The sequence below is a fragment of the Elaeis guineensis genome, chromosome 10, assembly GCF_000442705.2.
Source record: "Elaeis guineensis isolate ETL-2024a chromosome 10, EG11, whole genome shotgun sequence".
NCBI classification, from domain to species: domain Eukaryota; kingdom Viridiplantae; phylum Streptophyta; class Magnoliopsida; order Arecales; family Arecaceae; genus Elaeis; species Elaeis guineensis.
In genome coordinates this window covers 21,277,830-21,297,983 of record NC_026002.2, presented here as the reverse complement: position 1 = coordinate 21,297,983, position 20,154 = coordinate 21,277,830, and the positions used below count along the sequence as shown (strand labels likewise).

Below are 20,154 nucleotides of genomic sequence, written 5' to 3'. Positions count from 1 at the left end.
AACCAGATTGGATTATATATGAATAGTGACACATGTACATGTAGTCATGTACACACAAACTTTATGTCAACTGTGCATATGTATATGATTTGTGTCAGTTGTACACACAGACACAAGCACTTGCTCACAGATTCTCTCTCTAGCGGGGGGGGGTTAAATTAATTGTTAGATAAATTAATTCACAAGATCACTGTGTTAGAACCCTGGATACAAGACGACCAAGTAATTGCAGAAATCTCTGCAATTTGAACAATAGGACATCAATTATATTTTATTAGTTCTGCTACACTTTCTTTAGAATTAGCATAAATATTAAAATTTCCAATATACATTTTCCACTATGTGCTAATAGTGTTTCTATTGTTAATAAGAACTCTGCAATTGTGTACAGTTAAGTGCACGTCTTGAGTCATCTTAAAACATTAACTTTTTCACAGTAATGTAAAATTTTAATATTAAGCAAACAGTTGTTTTGCGACTTTTCAATGTAATCACCTGGGTGATAGGCTAGATTTAGTTCTTTACTTGTATGTCTCTTGAATGTGTATTCCCTTTGGCTTGTTGTTGCCCTGTTCAGTTTGTAATTACAGAAACATTAAGCGATCATTTTGTGACATATTATATTCCTAGTTGTGCCTAACTATTTCTGGAATGCAGCATAGATTGTATTAGTATATTGCCCAGGTACATCATTTTACATCATTATCCTTTACGTTACACGAACAAATTATCCTAGATAGTTTGGTATAACCAAAAGGTCGTGTATTTCAAGTAGAAATATATTTACTAAGTCTGAGTTTTAGAGATTTTGGGGACATACTTTTTGAAACCCATCCTTCTACAACTACACATCTTCAAGATTCTGCTTTAATTTTAAATCATGATTTGCTTTTAAATCAGTCTTTTCACATCAAATGGTCCGGTATTTTTTTTTTTTTAACTTCATTTTGATTCTCATTATACTCATTGTTAAGATGATAAAGCTTTGACTTTATATTACCATCTTAACTACAGTTATTCTCTATTCTCCTTTAGCATTTACCGTTATGTATAATCAATTTTTTTGCTCTTGAACTCTGCAATTTTCAGAATTCCATCGACTCAACTGTCTGCTACTGAGGAATTTGATGAGATGGTAAATGAGTGGTGGAATTTATATGATAAAACATGGATTCTTATTAGTGAAATGTATGGGAAAGGGCCAAGTAAGATGTTACCCAAAGGTTCAGCTGTGGGAGGCCCATCTTTTGGACAAAGAGCACTTGGGTTAGTAGAGTCCTTAAACATTCCTGCTGCTGAAATGGCTGCTGTAGTTGTATCCGGAGGAATTGGCAATGCGTTGGGTGGAAAGGCAAACAAATATGTTGACAAAGCTATGCTGTTAAGAGGAGAGAGGTGCCCAAGAATTCTTTTCCATCTTGTAATCTTGTACCTTTGTAAAGCTAGTCTGGAAAGTGCATCAAGATGTGTTCAACAGTTTATTTCACTGCTGCCATGTCTTCTTTCATCTGATGATGATCAAAGCAGGAACAAGCTGCAGTTTTTTATTTGGTATGTTTTCACTAATATTCTTGTTTTAATTCAAATTCTTCTAAAAGTGGTTACAGATAATCTTTTCATGTGTGGAAGTTAGAAAATGAAAACTTATTCTATTGTTCCAATATGGGTTCACTTTTAATTTTCTTTTTGACAGGAGTTTACTCGCACTGAGATCACAGTATGGAATGTTGGATGATGGAGCTCGTTTTCATGTTATATCACACCTGATTCTTGAAACTGTCAGCTTTGGGAAGTCTATGCTTGCCACTAGTATTATGGGTCGGGATGATTCAGTAGAAGTTAGCAGCAACACGAAGGAAGCTGGATTCATTTATAATCTAATTCAAAGAGACCGAGTTCTTGCATCGGTATGTCATAGATTTTTCTTTCTGACTATCTTGGTTGTGTGCACATGTTCAGAGTTCATGTTTGAATTATTTACCTCTCTAAGATTTATTACCATATGTGAGAAACATGGTAGGCAACAACGCTTTCCACAATGCTGAGAATAATATCAAGGATTTAATTATCATGTCCTGATGCTGTGGTGTGCTAGCTCATATTGGTACCATGACATGCCAATGACATACATGCAAAGACCAAAGATGATCTTTCGATGACACAGCCAACAGCATGCCAATGCCACATGGGGACCAGGTTAGCCTTTTTGTATGAAAGACCATCTTGGTCTTTCACACTTGCACAAATGCCAAATCATGCTTTGAGATGTGTGATCTGCGATCATGCATGATCATGTGCGATCATTCACTGTTATGCATCTTAAAGTGGCTCTAGAGCATGATCAGGCATTTATGTACATGCAAAAGACCAAAGATGGTCTTTCGATTGAAAGACCAGACCTCATTCCTTCCACATGCTGGTATGGTGCTGCAAAGTATGCACTTATCCATTGCCAACCAGCACGTGACACTTTATTCCATATGTGAATATGCTATGATAAAGCAAACCATGCTTTCTCAGAATGTTGGTTATTTTCCTGCATGAAACAATGCTAAATGATTGGGTTTCATTTACTCTGTAAAAGAACAAAATGTTATTCAAAAAGCATATAAATGCAGTGGCACTACAATGATCTCTCATCTGATAGCATTTTCTGTGCAACAAGCTTTGAAATGTTTTATTTCATTCTCAGGCAGTTGATGAGGCAAAATACCTGAAGTCTATTAAGGATGACCATATAAAGCAGTTGCAGGAGTTTCATGTTAAACTTGATGAGCATTCTCTTACAGAGATGAACCAATGGAAGACCTTGGAGGATGAAATTCAGTCTAACATGAATGCAATCCTTTCTTCAGATGATACCAGAAAAGCTGTTTTTCGGCTTGCTTATGATGAAGACCAGCAAATTATTGCTGTAACCCTTGGTTCATTTTGTTTCATTGCTATTATAGTTAAATGATCTATATGAGCATGACAATTGTTTTTGGTTTTGCCAGGATAAATGGATACATATGTTCCGTGCTTTGATTGATGAAAGAGGTCCATGGTCTGCCAATCCTTTTCCAAATAATATTGTGACACACTGGAAACTTGATAAGACAGAGGATACCTGGCGACGCAGACTCAAACTCAAGCGTAATTATAAATTTGATGAACAACTTTGTCATTCTTCAACAACTAAGTTATCCACTGAGACCAGCCAACCTGTAAGCGAATGCCCTACCGGCAGTGGGGCTAATATTCCTGAGAAAATGAAGCACTTTCTTTTAAAGGGGGTGCGAGGAATTGCTGAAGAAAGGAATTCAGAGCCAAGCGAGCATGCCAGTGACTTAACTACACCAATTGACTCCAGCCTAAATAATTCTTTAGATAATCAGCGTTCAGATTATCTGAAAGATTGCACTGACCAAGTGGATAATATTCAGGATAAAAGGGAATTTTCCCCTGGTACCACAGATAATGATTCGACCGAGGTATACCAGTTTAATGTAAAATCAAACACTTTAGATATATGTAATGTGGTTCCTCATTTGTTTTTCTTGTTTTCTAGGTTCATCTGCAAGTTCCTTGTGTGCTTGTAACACCAAAGAGAAAAATGGCAGGGCATTTAGCAATCATGCAAAGTGTACTGCATTTTTTTGGTGAGTTTTTAGTTGAAGGTACAGGTGGATCATCTGTTTTCAATAAGTTTCAAGATCTCCGAAACTCAGATTCAAGCAAATATGACCAAATGGGAGGAAACCAAAAGGAGAAGCTGCAAAAAGGGTCAATAAGTCTTGATGCAGATCATGGAAAAGGGAATGCAGTTGATATCATGGACTCAGATGCTTCAAAATATAATCAGCCCAATAAAATCAAACGCCACCGAAGATGGAATGTTTCCAAGGTCATGTAACTCGGAATTCTTCTATTGTGATTTTTCATTTCATACTAGCTGTTCAGCTTGATTCACTTTGTTATGTAGTCTTTCATTTATTAATCTCTTTTTTGCTATTGACAGATAAAAGCAGTTCATTTGACTCGATACTTGTTACAATATACTGCAATCGAGGTCTTTTTTAATGATTCAACTGCTCCTATTTTTTTGAACTTTGCTTCCCAAAAGGTTGCGAAACAAGTTGGAACATTGGTAGTCTCTTTCAGGAATGAATCCTTATTCCCGAAAGGAAGCTCCAGAGATAGAAATGGAATTATTTCTTTCATTGATAGACGTGTAGCAGTTGAGATGGCTGAAAATGTTAGGGAAAGTTGGAGAAGAAGGGAAATTAGCAACTTTGAATATGTAATGATTCTCAATACTCTTGCTGGCAGATCTTATAACGATTTGACTCAATATCCTGTTTTTCCCTGGGTGTTGGCTGATTATTCATCAGAAATACTTGATTTTAACAAGTCAACTACTTTTAGGGACCTTTCAAAACCAGTTGGTGCACTAGATTTGAAACGATTTCAGGTAACGTCCGTGGGTGGTCTATATTTGCTCATGTTTGTCCTGAAGAGGACCATCTAGTTAAACTATTCTTATTCTTGTGTTTTGTGTAGGTTTTTGAAGATAGATATCGTAACTTTTGTGATCCTGATATTCCTAGGTAATTAATGTTGCCTTTGAATGTATACTATTATCTCTTATGTCGGTTCAACTATATATTCTAATGGCATTGTTGCATTTCTGCTCTCACAGCTTTTACTATGGATCTCATTATTCCAGCATGGGTATTGTGCTTTATTACCTGCTTAGGCTAGAACCTTTTACCACTCTCCACCGTAGCTTGCAGGTATTGAGACTTTTATCCTATTTTTCCTTCTTATTTTTTATTAGGTGAACTTCTATGTTGAAGATCTTTTTCTTTTTCAATACTTCTAGTGTGGATTATGTTTTATTTCTTCATATACAGTAGTCCTTATGTGTGTAAATGTTAGTTATACATCTTCTGTATTTCCTGGACAGGGTGGTAAATTTGATCATGCGGACCGTCTTTTCCAAAGCATTGAGGCCACTTATCGTAACTGCTTGTCCAATACAAGTGATGTGAAGGAACTCATACCTGAATTCTTTTATATGCCTGATTTTCTTATCAATTCAAATTCTTATCACCTTGGCGTTAAGCAAGATGGTGAACCCTTAGGTGATGTTGCTCTCCCACCATGGGCAAAGGTATTTGAATTCTTAGTATGGATAAAAGCTATGCACGCAATTAATCATCGCTTGTTGAGCTGTGCCAAATCGACCAGTTTGGGTTGTACCAATTCGGACCGGCTGGTTACCAGCATGGTTCATTACCTTGGTTCAAAATGGAGGGAGGGTGGAGGAGCGAGGGAAAGAGAAAGAGCAGGGAGAGGGAGAGAGAGGGAGAGGGGGAGAAGGCTTGGAAAGAGGGAGAGAGGGCCTGGTAGCCCTAATCAAAATAGGGAACCCCTATTTTATTTTGAAATAAGGGATCCAATTTTATTTTTTGTCTGTTTCGAACTAAAGTTGACAAATTGTTTGTCAACCTAAGTGAAATCAGCAAACCATTTGCCAACTTCAATTCAAAAAATTCAGAAAAAAAAAATGCAGTTCATCCTGAAATAGCACGGTATGGACCTATATCGTATGTCGCCGGCCGCCTACTGGTATAGATCTTGGTACCGGTTTGATGAACCTTGCATTAATATGTGTCTATGCACATAAATATGTATAGTATTATGTTCATTATGCTCTCTCTCTCTCTCTCTCTCTCTCTCTCTCTCTCTCTCTTTGTCTGTATGTGTGTGTCTTGACCTAGAGACCGGTTTGCCAAGTCCCGAGGGTGAGTACAGTCCCAATGAGTGAATAAGCTGAATTCTCAATTTATTGCTCTGGATGCACAAAATTGTTAATTGAAGCCTTGAGGCAAGTAGTTATACAATAAATGGTCATTCATTCAAACAGAGCAAGCTAACTTTCATGCAATTTTTTTTTATAATACTTAAACCTTGAAGCCAAACCATGATCTACTTCATTTCATTGTCTCGTAGTACACAAACTAGTTCATATTATGACCCATTTCATGTCCTTCAGTATTGGGGCATCTCAGAAATCCCTCCTAGGTTTACTAATACAATCACTTCTATGATTACGAGCCTTAAAGTATAGAGAAGGATCAAAGTCTTTGTAGTGGAAGCTTCACTAAATATGTTAACAATACTTTCATTTTGCCAGTAGCCTAATGTCAATCCGTCTTTCAATCTGAAATTTAACAACTAGGGGATTGAGCTGCATGGCTTGGTAGGCAGCCAAACATAGCAAATGATACAGTATTTGAAAAAATACAACAATGGAAGCGGTAAAGTAATCTACCAATACAGAATATCTTATAAAAGATATCAGTTAAGTAAATTTACCAATGCTACTTTTTTTTAAAAAAAAAGTAAAAAGTAGAATGCTTTTGAAACTATCAAGATGCATGTGTTTTTAAGTAAAATTATCGAAAACATTCATTTAGGGAATATTGAAATACACTTGAATACACTGGCATACGGTTAAAACACCTGAATACACAAACTTTGGAGCACTCATTTTGATCATTTCAGTATCAACTGGTCAGTAACCAACCATTATACCTGCTGGTTAGAAGTTCAATAAACCAACTTCTATACATGCCGATCAGCGTTTCACTGATCAATAGGCCCATTAGCTAAGTGTTTCACTAAGACCGACCACTGGACCAGCTATTGTAGGGTTCATTGATAACCAACTATTATACCCACTGGTTAGGGGTTGACTGACTTACCAAAAGTTTATTGCAACTTATAGAATATGAGAATTTCATTATTAAGAAGCATCATTGTTAAGAACACTTTTTATAATAACATATAGGTCTATATAACATATCTTATTGATGTCATGTAAGACCTAATTAGCCAATATAGCTAAAGTATAATAATTACAAATGTTACTAATCATTTCTTCACTAACTGCTTGCTATTGGTTGTCGGGACTTCTAGAGCTGCAAAATACTAGAAGAGAGTAGCACCATCCTATTTATAGATGCCTCCTTAGCATGAGGTGTCCAGCCATCCTAGTTTAGTAGGTAGGTGTCAAGTTCAGGTTCAACTAGGTGGCTGAATTTCTAGCATGAGATGGCTGCTTTATCATAATGTGTAACAAATTTGAGATGGCAGCTTAAAGGGAATTAGCATGAGGTGATAGTTCCAGCACGAGGTGCTACAAGCAGGAGGTGGCAGTCTAATTGTAAACATGAGGTAGCAACTCAGTAGAAAAATCATGAGGTGGCAGCCAATAGACAAGCATGAGGTGGGTCCTAAGCATGCGGTGGCATTAAACAAGAAGTGGCATTACTATACTAGCAGTTAATCCATCTCCAGATTTTAAATCCTATGGATGGAGGTGTCCTGATTTCCCATGGAATGAGATGCCCCACTGTCTCGCCTTATTTTGGCGGAGGTCCTTATCATACATCCTGATAAATATCTTCTATCTCTTTTCCTTTTTTCTTGCCTCTCCCTTCTTTCTTTCTTTCTTTTTCTTCTTTCTTTCCCTCCTTTCTTTTTCTTCTACCATCCTTTCCTTTCCCTTTTATTTCTTTTTCCTATCCCTTTATTTCTTTTTACTTCTTTCTGTTCCCCTCTTTCTTCTTTCCTTTCTTTCTTTTTCTCCCTTCTTTTCTTTCTTTCCTTTTTCTTGTTCTTTCCTTCCATTCTTTCTTCATCATATTTTTTTCTTTTTATTCTTTCCTCTTTCCTCTCTCCTTGCATGGATGGATTTCGGAGTCCCGACCATCCTAGTCTCGTTGTCTTATAGGAACAGAATAGGATGGCCCCTATCCCATTGGGACTTAAAACCTTGATCCCTATACCTTTCTAATTTATGCTTAGGGTCTTATCAACCATTAAATTTGAATTTTTGTTACTAAAATTCCCATACAAGGGATTCATTTTCCTTATGATTCCTTTTACAGATCAATATTTCATATCATACACCTAGCTTAAATATACATATGAGCATGTAATAAGCACTAATATATTTAGCAATTTCTATGTGTGAAATGGGTTATGCTTCTCTCAAGAGGAGAGGTATCTACTCTTGATTCCATTATGGGTAATTCTATTTGAAGATCTACATCATTGATCACTGTTTATGCAACTAAAAATGCTTGAACAATATCATGTGGACACAAAAATGGAGGGTTTCCATTATGCTAGTGTTCTAAGATGCATGATGCAGTATCTAAATGCAAAATCCACCTAGCAAAACATATTCTCATATTGTTTTAACTCATGTTCGCTAACTCAGAATCGGACCCTGTGCCGGCTGGCTGATGGTATGAGTTGGTACGCTCGTGTGTCAGATGGTATGGGGCCCAAACCAACACAGATATGTGGGAGAATAGGGAAGGAAAAGAGAGGGGGGAGGGAGAGAGAGGGAGGCTGGCAGAGACGCCGATAGGGGCTACCGAAGGGCCCCGGAGGCCTCTGAGGCTCCGCGGTCTTCCACGAGAGAGATTAGAGAGGGGGGAGAGAAATGGAGGGAGAGGAAGGCGAGGAGGGAGGTCACAAGGTGGCCATTGGACGGCGAGAATCCTCCCTGCGGACACTGCAGTTTTGAAATAGGGGTGTGTCCCTTCATCTCTTTTTTTTTTTTTTTTAAACATGATTCATAGTGAAGACGGCAATGGATTTGCCGGCTCCATTGTGAATCATGCTTTTAAAAAAAATGCGATGAATAGGGGCGATTCGAACTTGTGCATCCTTGGGGCAGATTTTCGCAGTCCAACGGTCCTCTAGTGGTCTCCCCGCCACTTTTCCCTCTGTCCCTCTGTCCCTCCTCCCCTCTCTAATCTCTCTTAAGGACTCTGGAGCCTCGACGGCCCTCCGACAGCCTCAATGGGCCACCGCCGGCGTTTCTATCTCCTTTCCTCTCTTTCCTTCTTCCTTGTTCCATTTTTGCCAACGTTCCGAATCGAATGCCCGAACTGCATCAGTTTGCTCTCGGTACAGCTCGGCACACTCCGAACCGAACCGAACCGAACCGAACGGTTCAGCAAACCATAGCTTTCAACCATTCATTTTTGCACCCACTCGATGCATCGGTTAGAAACAAGCAAAAGCGTGATTTTTGTTTTATAGGTTTTAGTGGTATAAATTATGATCAATTTGTATGAATCTCTGATTTGGATGTTCTGTTTTTTATTTTGGAATCAAAGTGTAGATATCTCATCTCGAGAGTAGTTCATCTCGAGTGGAGTATATTTCATCTCTCTCGCCAATGTGGCCATGATTGCTTAAATGATTAATTGTTTGTCACATTATATTTTGGCCCGAGACATTTTTGTGAAAAAATGGGGATTTTGGAAATCTTTGATCAGAAATTGTTCCACTTTCATGATTTATGCCCTAATCATGATCTTTCATCTTTTACAAATTTTTGCCCTATAACTATTTCATTAAATTTGTGGACATTTGTGTCTTTTTTTCCCCTTTTGGTAGAGGAAACTCATGTCCTTGCATATGCATTATTAGAGATTTCTGTAATATGACCTTTCAAAATCAGTAAATATCATTTACCCTACTTCTTTTGATGGAGTTCTCAAATATTCACTTGGTGGTGGGTGGTGGAGCTTTTGCTTAATTTACTCTTGAAGTACATGATATAAACAAAATACCTCTTTCATACTGCTTAATTGCTTGAGTGCATTCGGTTAATATATCTTCTTGTATCTAATAAATCATGTATCTCTAAATAAATCCAGATATGATATTTGTCCTGCAAAGTGATAAATTTTGGATTTGCAACATCATCAGCACTCAATAAGAAATGCAACAGTATGAGTTTCCTAGGATCTTAACATGAGTTTAGGTCAAGTCTGCATGCAATCTTAACGTCACCTAATTAAGGACTTTTACATGACAAGTTCTTGTAGATTCCAAGAAAATCTGAAACTCATAGCCTTTGGATTCTCTTGACATGGAGGCTCAGTTGTTATAGGAATCAATGTTCGCCGACTCGGAACCGGACCTCATGTCGGCCGGTTGGCGGTATGAGTCAGTATGCCTCTATATCAGGTCTGAACCGACATGAAAACATGGGAGAAGTGGAGAGGAAGAGAGGGGGGGGAGAGGGACGAAAGAAAAAAGTGGCCAATAGAGACGCCGACGATGGCCATTGGAGGGCCACAGAGGCCTTCAGGGCTCCGTGGTCCTCCACGACAGGAGATTAGAGAGAGGAGAGATAGAGATGGAGGGAGGGAAAGGTGGTGGGGAGGTTGTCAGACAGTCGAAATCGATCCCATGGGCATTGTGGGTTTGAAACAGGAGCGACCCACCCTTGTTCATAGCTTTTTTTTTTTTTTGTTTAACGTGATGCACAATGAAGCCTGCAATCGGTTTGTCGGCTTCACTGTGTATCACATTAAAAAAATAAAAAAGTGATGAACTGGGTGAGTCGCCCCTATTTTGAACCTGCAGCATCCACGGGATCAATTTCGATCGTTCGGCAGCCTTCCTGCCGCGTTCCCCTTTGTTTCTCTCCCTCTCCCTCTCTCTCTCTAATCTCTTCTCGTGGAGGATCGCGGAGCCCCAAAGGCCTCGACAGGCCACTGCTGGCCTTTCCCTCCTTCTCTCTCGCTCTATTTTTGTAGGCGTTCTAAATCAAATGTCCGAACCACCGGTTGGCCGCCGGTATGGTTTAGCATTCTATGATAGGAACCATACGTGGATCCAACATGGATAGGGATCAAACATCTCATGCTAACATAAATATATGCATGGAGTGAGCAAATGAGATCTTGTTGATGCTTGATTAAGTATATTGTACATGGAATCATGACTTTCTTTAGGCGTCACACCCAAGAGATAATTAGTTAGGCTTTATTTTCTTTACTTTTCTTCTATTTTCATTTTCGTTCTGGATTTGAAATCATTGTGTCAGGGTTCTCCTGAAGAATTCATACATAGGAATCGAGAAGCCCTAGAGAGTGAATATGTGAGTTCTAATCTCCATCACTGGATTGATTTGGTGTTTGGTTACAAGCAACGTGGAAAGCCTGCTGTGGAGGTATGACTATTGACTTTCTGCAATACTTGCGAATTTTTTGTAGTTTAAGTTCACTAATTTTGTGGAAGTGATATTTGATGGCAGGCAGCAAATATATTTTATTATTTAACATATGAAGGTGCTGTTGACTTGGAGAACATGGATGATATATTGCAAAAATCTGCAATTGAAGACCAGATTGCAAATTTTGGCCAGACACCGGTCCAAATTTTTCGTAAAAAACATCCAAGAAGAGGGCCTCCAATTCCTATTGCTCATCCCTTATACTTTGCCCCTGCATCAATAACATTGACTTCCATTACTCCTATTGCAACCAATCCCCCATCTGCTATACTTTTTATTGGTTTGGTGGACTCAAATATTGTCATGGTGAACCAAGGGTTAGTCTTGTCAATAAAATTGTGGTTGACAACACAGTTGCAGTCCGGTGGAAACTTCACATTTTCTGGATCCCAGGTTTTGTTCATTGATCACTCAGTTGTCATTTTTTGTGTTATGATGTAGTATTATCACTTATTCTGTTTAGTATGGTAATGATACCATTTGTAAGTAAATATATTTGAATATTAAGTATTTTTGAATATCTTTTTAATATATATTTTTTTTCTCCTTTGTCTAGGAACCATTTTTTGGAATTGGTTCTGATGTTCTTCCTCCTCGGAAAATTTGTACTCCCTTGGCTGAAAATATTGAATTTGGAAGACGGTGCCTGGCAACAATGCAAAATCCTAATGAAAACTATTTGATCTCATGTGGCAATTGGGATAATAGCTTCCAAGTAATATCCCTAAATGATGGAAGGATTGTGCAACGCATCCGACAGCACAAAGATGTTGTCAGTTGTCTTGCAGGTAATTCTATTATGGATACCCATTGACTACCCTCCTGAACTGTTGCTTGTATTTCGCATATACTTCAACCACCAGTATCTGTCCTCTAGTTTGATAAGAGTTCATATCTCTAAGTTAAACATGTGTCAAGTTTGTGGTAGCAGTTAACAAAAATGTGCGTATATGCTGCCTCTTTCGTCATATCGAAAATTTGAATATATTTAAAATTAACTACTAAGCTACATCAGATGTCGATGTCTTGAACTCCATAGAAACCTAATGTTAATATGGTCATGATAAAAGAGTGCATATGTTACAAGGCAGTGAAATGTTCATTCTGCACCCTGCCTGCTGCAAGATAGTTGATAGCTGCTCTAGAAAACTTGGTGATAGTGGCAGGGTGCAACAGACACTTCATAACAAATTCCAAATAGAGACCTTATTAGGTTAGCTGCAAGACTGATCTGAGTTTCATTATACGATTTCTTTCTGTAAAAATTCTGCATTTCCTTTCCTGTGACCATGCTAAATTTGCAAATATAAATCTAAGCTGTGTTTCAGTAATATAATCTTGGTTTCACAAAATTAATGCAGAACTAAGGTCTTTGTCAAACAGTGGTGGTCTGAGTTCACACATGTTCCTGAAATGTGCTAGTATCACATAGGATGACAAAATATAAAACTCTAACAACTCCTTACTTCTCAACCTTCTCCATGAAGCAGCCATAAAGAAGTGGAGTTGGCATGTTACCCTAGTGCCAAGATTTTCCGCTGTATATTCTGTCCAATCAAATTCTGTTCTGTTTTTTGTATTCTTTTGCTTCAATCAATTTATTTGTGGCATTGTAGTCATGGTCATTTATCTAGTACAGGGTGGCTCTTTGTTTGTTGTTGGTACTTCAGTGTGAACTGCACTTGGTTCTCTGAAGTTCTTCATGTGTCACCCAGGGCACAATTATAGTTTGTTTGTTTTCTCGGGTAACTACATGAACCTTGTGCTTTCAAAACTAAGTTTTTCCTTATCCTGCTGCCACCTCTCCTACTTATCTGTAGTCTGTTGCCATGATCATCAAACAGGATGAAGTTGAAGTTGCATTGGCTTTAACATTCAATGCTTTCCTCACAAATCTAAGCATATCATGAGACAGGTTTGGAGGTGAAAAGGAAATAACAGGTTGAAGAACTTTTCTGTGACTGTTTATTTGCAAAAAGATAATGTGGTCAATGTTATTCGGAAACAAATTAACCATAAATCAGATGCTTTAATAATATGAGGCCACTGGGAGTTGGGAAGCAAACAAAGCCTTGTGTGACCATTAAATGTTGCTCAACTTTCCTATGGTTGGTGAGCAACAAGTTGTCGAATTTTGAAAATGCTTCGATACTGGGTTTTGCAATCGGAAAAAAAGAGAGGAGCTGATTTCAAATACTAGATCTTTGAAGTTTTCAAGAAGTCTTTGGGTTGGTGCTCTTGTATTCCCTTTTTTTTTAACTTTAGGTGCAGCTGTGCATTGAATGCCACATCTATCAGTGTAAACCCAAGTTTATACAATTTCGAGGACCAACGTCAAGGACCTGATCTGTCTCAACTAAGGTTTTAAATCCCGTGAGACTAGGCTGTCCTCAAGTTTTGCTTGAGTACTCATTTGAAGGTCAAGATGATGTAATTCTTTTCTCAGTCCATCTCAGTTTTTGTCAAATATCTGACTAATGCTTCATCGAATATCTGTCTATGATTTGTACATATGTAGCTGTTGCGTTCAGTTCTTTTTACCCTAACTAGAGTTTATTGTTGTTGCAGTGTCATCTGATGGAAATATCCTTGCTACTGGAAGTTATGATACGACAGTCATGGTATGGCGAACATGTAAGGGTAGATCCATAGAGAGGAGATCCCGAAATATTCAAACTGAGTTGCCCCGAAAAGATTATGTCGTCATTGAAAGCCCCTTCCATATCCTTTGTGGTCATGATGACATCATCACATGCTTATTTGTTAGTACAGAACTTGATATAGTTATCAGCGGGTCAAAAGATGGTACTTGTATTTTCCACACCTTGCGTGAAGGAACATATGTACGGTCCATCCAGCATCCAGCTGGTTGTGCATTATCAAAGTTAGTCGCATCGCAACATGGAAGACTAGTCATCTATGCTGATAATGACCTGAGTTTGCATTTGTATTCTATTAATGGAAAACATATTGCCTCTTCTGAATCTAATGGTCGTCTCAGCTGCATTGAACTTAGTAGTTGTGGAGATTTTCTTGTGTGCGCTGGTGATCATGGACAAATAATTTTGCGATCCATGCATTCACTTGATGTTATGAGAAAGTATGAAGGAGTTGGGAAGATAATAACATCTCTAGTGGTGACTCCTGAAGAATGTTTCTTAGCTGGGACCAAAGATGGAAGTCTTCTTGTATATTCTATAGAAAATCCTCTGCTCCGTAAAGGTAGCCTTTCACGGAATGTTAAGTCAAAAACATCTACAACAGGTTAGTTAATGAAATTGTAGCTACGGTGTTCACCAGCAGTGCTTGCCGGAGGTGCGATCAAAGGTATCCTTTTTTCTTCCATAAGTCCTTAATTACTGATTTTCCACTTTATTCTTTTTAGATCAATAGGTCACTTATGTTTTATAATGCTATTGTGCTAAAGATTTGATGAATGTTTCCTCTCTCGTGCCTGCAAAGGAATTACTTCCATTAGTTTATATTAGTATAAGATGTGTTCTTTTGTCAGCAACAATCTTTAGATGTTTATTTGAGGTAAGTTAATGTTTCACATGTTTGTGGCAGACAGCTAATTTTAAATCTGAACATTTGAAATTGATCCTTGAGGTCTGTTCAGTTGGGTGTGATATGGCATGGAAAAATAAATTCCATCTCATATTACCATGTATGGTATGAAAAGAGAATAAAAGAGATGGTAAACTAAATGATGGGTCCTATGCCTATTTTATTAAGAGAGAAGGCAAAATAAATACCACCAGAGAGGTGATATTTTTTTTTCCACACCAGATTAATACTAGTATTGTCATTGCTTGACAGAAATGCCCTCAGTTATATGATATAATATTATATCAATTATATCATATAGTCAGTGTATTAGTGACAGTAATATACGTGATGTTAATCTTATATTCAAATATTATATTAATATTATGTATAGTAATATATTATATTAGTATAGTATAAATAATATATTGCCCTAATATTTATTAAATAAGTATTAATATTAATATATGTTTATGATGAAATATATTCTTTGAATTAATATAATATATAATTAATATATTATATCTATTTATATTATTATTTATACTAATTATTATGGCTAATATATTTATATTTACAATAAATATGTTAATTATAATATCTTAATAAATATATTACTTATATACTATTTCTGATAATTAATATATTTGTTAAGTATTTAATTAGTAAGTAAATTTTTATTATATTAATACATTAATATATTCATTATAATTAATTAATTAATTATAATTAATATATTAATATTTATCAATAAATATTAAATTAATAATAAATAATTAATAGAAATTTAATATTTATCGTAAATTTGGCATGTGATTTTTTAATAATTAATTTAATAATTTTTATTAGTAAATATATTTACAAAATTTATAATTGATATATTTATTAATATAACAAATATATACTAAAATTTAGTTATAATAAGATATATATTTTCTATTATGTGTAATTAATTTAAAAATATTTATTAACTAGTATATATATAGTTTAACATTTGGTATTGCCCGTTTGATAGCCTTCATGTAAGTGGGCCATAAATGACCAACAAATGGACTGAAATAAGAAAATGTCATTACTTAAATTGTTTATTTGAGGGTATTGTTGGAAATTTGGCAATATTCCCATATGAGGTTACTTCCAACCAAATATAGTAGTCTTTTATGGTGCCACTTCCCGAAATAATTTTTCCACCGACCAAATATGCTAAAAGTTTTTTTCTCCCGCAATCATTTTCCTAGGTAAATGGTTCCTAGGAATTGTTAGATTACCCCTGCACGAACCAAGTTTTGTTCTAATGTAAGACAAATAAAATCACAATAATAAGTAACTTTAGTTCATTCTTATTTGTCAATTCAGGTTGGTTTACTTTTAAATACTCTATTCTATGATTCTATCTTTATAGCAACTAAATTTCTTTAGTCATGTTTTAGAATTTATAATTTTGTTTGGGTGGGAGAAATCCACTCCTAAACTACAATTTGGATTTTCTTTTCTTTTTGATAGGCCTACTATTCTATAGTTTTACAACTTTGAACTTCAGGTGGCTGAGCATGTATGATATAGTGAATTTATGTGTGCCACATATTTGGCATGATGAGATCATGTACAAAGCTGAACACTAGTAAAATGATAATATTGACCATTTTATTTCTGTGATGTTGTACGTGCCAATAGTTCACCATCCATTTTCTGTAACTTGGTCTTCATGGCTTTGATTTGTCATGATATAAATTCCTAATGACTTGATGGAAAATGTTTATAAACTGTATGTTATTTTGCTTTTCAATCTGGGTTTGGTTGCATGACTTCCACTAGGAGTCATAGAGAAATGAGAATTTGCCTACTGGATATGTAGTTGTCTTGACCTTGTCTCCAAGTGAATTTACTAAAAGACATGTCAATCACATTTGCAGGATATAGTTTTACCTACTTGTAGGTTCCTACAAGTTCATTGTGGAGTGTGGACTGCTGTAACTTTGTTCCATAACATGAAGAACTGGAAAAGTTCAGCTATGTTCTTGTTATATTCTATTCCTGTTTTGTTAGTAGTAGTTGTGACTATCTTGATGGCCTGTTTTTTGATCTTTTTTCTGTAACTAGGTTTTCCTAATTTATTATGGACTACTGTAGCTCCTTGCCTTGAATGCAAGATGGTGAAAGCATTCTATTAGTCTTGCTATGCTGGGGAATGGCATGCTATGCATATTGTACTTTAACATTCTAACACTCTCCATGCGTCATCACGGAAAAAAAAAGTGCCTTTTTCAGAAGTAAGGAACCAATATACTGAGTAAAATCTATATCTAGTTTTCCAATTTAGATCAGCTTTAATTATTTTGTAGTAGGATATAGGCATATTTGAAAATAATTCTAATTCATCATAAGAAACCTTGCATCAATTTTTATCTTGTACGGCACACATGCTGATTGCTTGTAGAAACACATACACTCCAATTCAGAAATGCCAGAAACGAGCATAACTAGCATAATTAAGATGAAACAGACAATAGAAAAGAAACTAAGCATAAACATTTGTTAAAGCTTAAGCTGATACAGATGATATAATTACCAAGGAACTAGTGCAAGGTCTATGCAAAACTTGTATGAATGATGTGAGATGCATAGAAACAAATATTAGATATGATTGGGAAAGTGAAAATCAACAGACATTCGCTCATCACCCTTTGGACATTGTAGATGATGACCAATAGTGCAGATTTTGATTTTGAAAGGGTCCAGTTGTTTTTCCCCTGATAATGTTTGGGGCCAGATGCTATTTATAGTATTCTCGCTGTGCTCTATTTGTCTAATTCTGTCTCTCTCTGTATATGAACACATGTACAAATAAAGTTAATAGCAAGGTCCGCGGAACCGAAATCGTGACTGGGACCGTGCCGGCTGGCTAATAGTATAAATCGATATAGGTCCGTACCAGATCGAACTGGCACGAACTGACATAGAAGAAAGGAAAGGAATCGGGAAGGAGGAAAAGAGAGAGAGGGGGAGGGAGAAGGGGAAAAGGAGGGAGAGGGTGGTCGGAGAAGACACCGACAGTGGCCACAGGCGAGCCACAAGCGTGCTCGGAGGGCCGCCAAGGCCTCTGCTTCCTCTTCCAATTCTCGATCAAGAGAGGGAGGGGGAGGAAAAGAAAAGAAGAGAGGGGAAGCCGTCAGAGAGGCTGCCAGAGGGCCTCCGACTGGCCGCCATGGCTGTTAGACAGTGCAATTGCGGCCTGCAATGCTAGATGTCTCCTGTTTCACGAGATTTTTTAAAAAAATCCCAACCACAGTGAAGCCGGCAATGGAGCTTCACTGTTTCTAAGATTTTTTAAAAAAATCCTGACACTGAAACCGGCAATAGGTTTGCTGGCTTTACTATTCATCGTCGTTTTTAAAAAATGCGATGAACTGAACAGGGGCGGTCTGTCTCTGTTCCGCGGTTGTAGCTTCACCTACGCATTTTCCACTGCCTAATGACCAGGTGGCCACCCGGTGCCCTCTAATGGCCTCTCTGCCGGCTGCGTCTTCCTCCAATATCATCACTTCCCCTTTTTCTCGATTAAACATCCTATCGGACAACACCGAACCGCGGAGGCTAGGGAAAGGCCCATAATCCAAGCTAAGAATAAACATCTTTGCATGATGCTTTCAGCAGAAGATTGACGGCCAAAGGCAGGTTTTCCTATCTTGGGTGGGGTAAAAATTTGAGAATCATTATATGATTGTACATTAAGAAACAAGAAATAGTAAACTAGGAGCTGAGCTGTAGATTTTTAAGTCCAGCTTCTCATTTATTGCAAGCTGTAGGCTTCTACTAGACCGCAGGATTTTACATAATATTTGGTGCACAACCCAACCATGCCTCACCCTCTGTGCTGCTGTCGGGTATTGTCAATTGTTTTATTGTGGAGTTTGACAAGGTTGTGGGGTTAAATTCAGCAATCTTACCAGTTTTTCACTTATGAGTTCATAGTATGTTCCACCTTTGCTCTACTAGTTTTAGAACACTTCATGAACAATTTAATTTATCCCTTCACAATTATTATGTAATGAGAAATTTTATGCAACACTTCCTGGTAAGAGGCGTTAAGGGAAACAGTAAAACACAACCATCTTGAAAGTGTGAGTTAAAATGTCCTCATTAGTCATTTAGATTAGAGGGTCTGAGGCTGGTGATTTACTAGAGCTGTCCTTCTGGCAGGGCTCTCAGTCGGGCAGTTTCTTTCCAGTTCCTCTTTTCTTTCTTTTGTTTAGTGCACTGTTGGTAGCACCTGTCTACCATTTCATGAATTAGTGGGAAGCTCTTATATGTTCTTACTTCTTGTCAAAGGGATCAGAGTCATGACTGGCTTTTCAAACGTTTTTTCTTTTGTTCATGGCTTCCCTCTATACAATGACCTATATCTTGGTCCCTCACTTTAGCATTATAATTTAACTTCTGTTCATGGCTGTCTTATTCCAGGTCTCATGTTATTGTTAAGATGATACCTTAATAGGTTCTCTTTGCATATCAATTTCACTATGGCTTCATCTTCTCTAATTTGAAAACATCATAAAGTTTATTAACCGTAAGACCACTTGGTGAAGGGAGCCCGGGCAGTTCGTGCGGTTATTCAATTTCGACCTCGATTACTACTTCAAGCTGCATATCTTTATACCCATTAAAGAAATAGGAGAGAATGCTCTCCCCTCTTGAGAAATTAGCAAATTTGCAAAGAAAATCAAAGAAAAAAAGCAATTCCGGCAATCACTTAATGCAGGGATGAAAAGTTACAAATCCTAAGAAAACTCTGTTGTTGTCCCATTCGCAAGAAAGGTTAAAAAAAAACAGTAGGGAACGGCAAAAGTGAAGATGATCTATTGGGTAGTCACTGCCTCAATGTTTTATCAATCAGGTTATCTATGTTTTTTTTATATATAATTTACTCATGATCTTTTTTTTTTTTCCTTACAATTTACTCATCGTCTTTTTTTTTTTTGAAAAAAAATTCTCCATATCACGGGTATTTTACTATTACTCTTACTATCGGGTTTGAGATTTTCTTAAATTGTTGGCATTAACGCTTTTTATCCATTTTAATCAGATTTGTAAGTTAGTGAAAACTTTTTTGAAGATACAGGATATATTCCTACAACGAAAAGAACAACCATGATCGTGATGTTGTGGTGTCAATAGCTCTGCAGACCTCTAAGATTCCGATCCTTAAATAGTGTTGGCGGAGCTTGTACAGGTTTGTCTGTATCTTAATGAGAATGAATTGACTGCCCGATGGAAATGAAGTGACAGTTATGTGTGCGCGTTGAGTCTTACATTCTTTCACTGTAAAATATGACGTGGACTTGATTATCATGTCATCAATTATAGATAGAAATACCTATAGTTCAATTCAAATCCTCTCTCATTGTACCCTTGCATCCTGGGGTGGTGCATATGGGAATAAGTGTTGTATTACAAGAATCTACAGTGTTTTATTTCTGCATTGAATTTATTTGTATACACAGTTGTGGGGC

The 20,154-nt window shown here is 37.0% G+C and overlaps 1 protein-coding gene across 8 annotated transcripts in view; it reads left to right on the top strand.

Moving 5' to 3' along the window:
• LOC105059782 (BEACH domain-containing protein B) overlaps nt 1-20,154 on the top strand; it is a 116,465-nt gene extending 96,311 nt beyond the window's left edge. For 5 of the 8 annotated variants that reach the window (XM_010943215.4, XM_019855596.3, XM_029260367.2 and 2 more), the window contains 14 exons: nt 1,090-1,551; nt 1,694-1,907; nt 2,693-2,914; nt 2,997-3,473; nt 3,551-3,886; nt 4,001-4,453; nt 4,543-4,589; nt 4,682-4,775; nt 4,949-5,155; nt 10,910-11,035; nt 11,120-11,491; nt 11,655-11,886; nt 13,667-14,425; nt 19,758-20,154. In XM_010943215.4, coding sequence (XP_010941517.1) covers nt 1,090-1,551; nt 1,694-1,907; nt 2,693-2,914; nt 2,997-3,473; nt 3,551-3,886; nt 4,001-4,453; nt 4,543-4,589; nt 4,682-4,775; nt 4,949-5,155; nt 10,910-11,035; nt 11,120-11,491; nt 11,655-11,886; nt 13,667-14,367 — 3,943 coding nt within the window. In that variant the 3' untranslated portion in view covers nt 14,368-14,425; nt 19,758-20,154. Of the gene's footprint in view, nt 1-1,089; nt 1,552-1,693; nt 1,908-2,692; nt 2,915-2,996; nt 3,474-3,550; nt 3,887-4,000; nt 4,454-4,542; nt 4,590-4,681; nt 4,776-4,948; nt 5,156-10,909; nt 11,036-11,119; nt 11,492-11,654; nt 11,887-13,666; nt 14,426-16,744; nt 16,870-19,757 lie in introns of those variants that run through there. The other 3 variants (XM_019855597.3, XM_073244033.1, XM_019855599.3) reach the window with 3 other exon arrangements.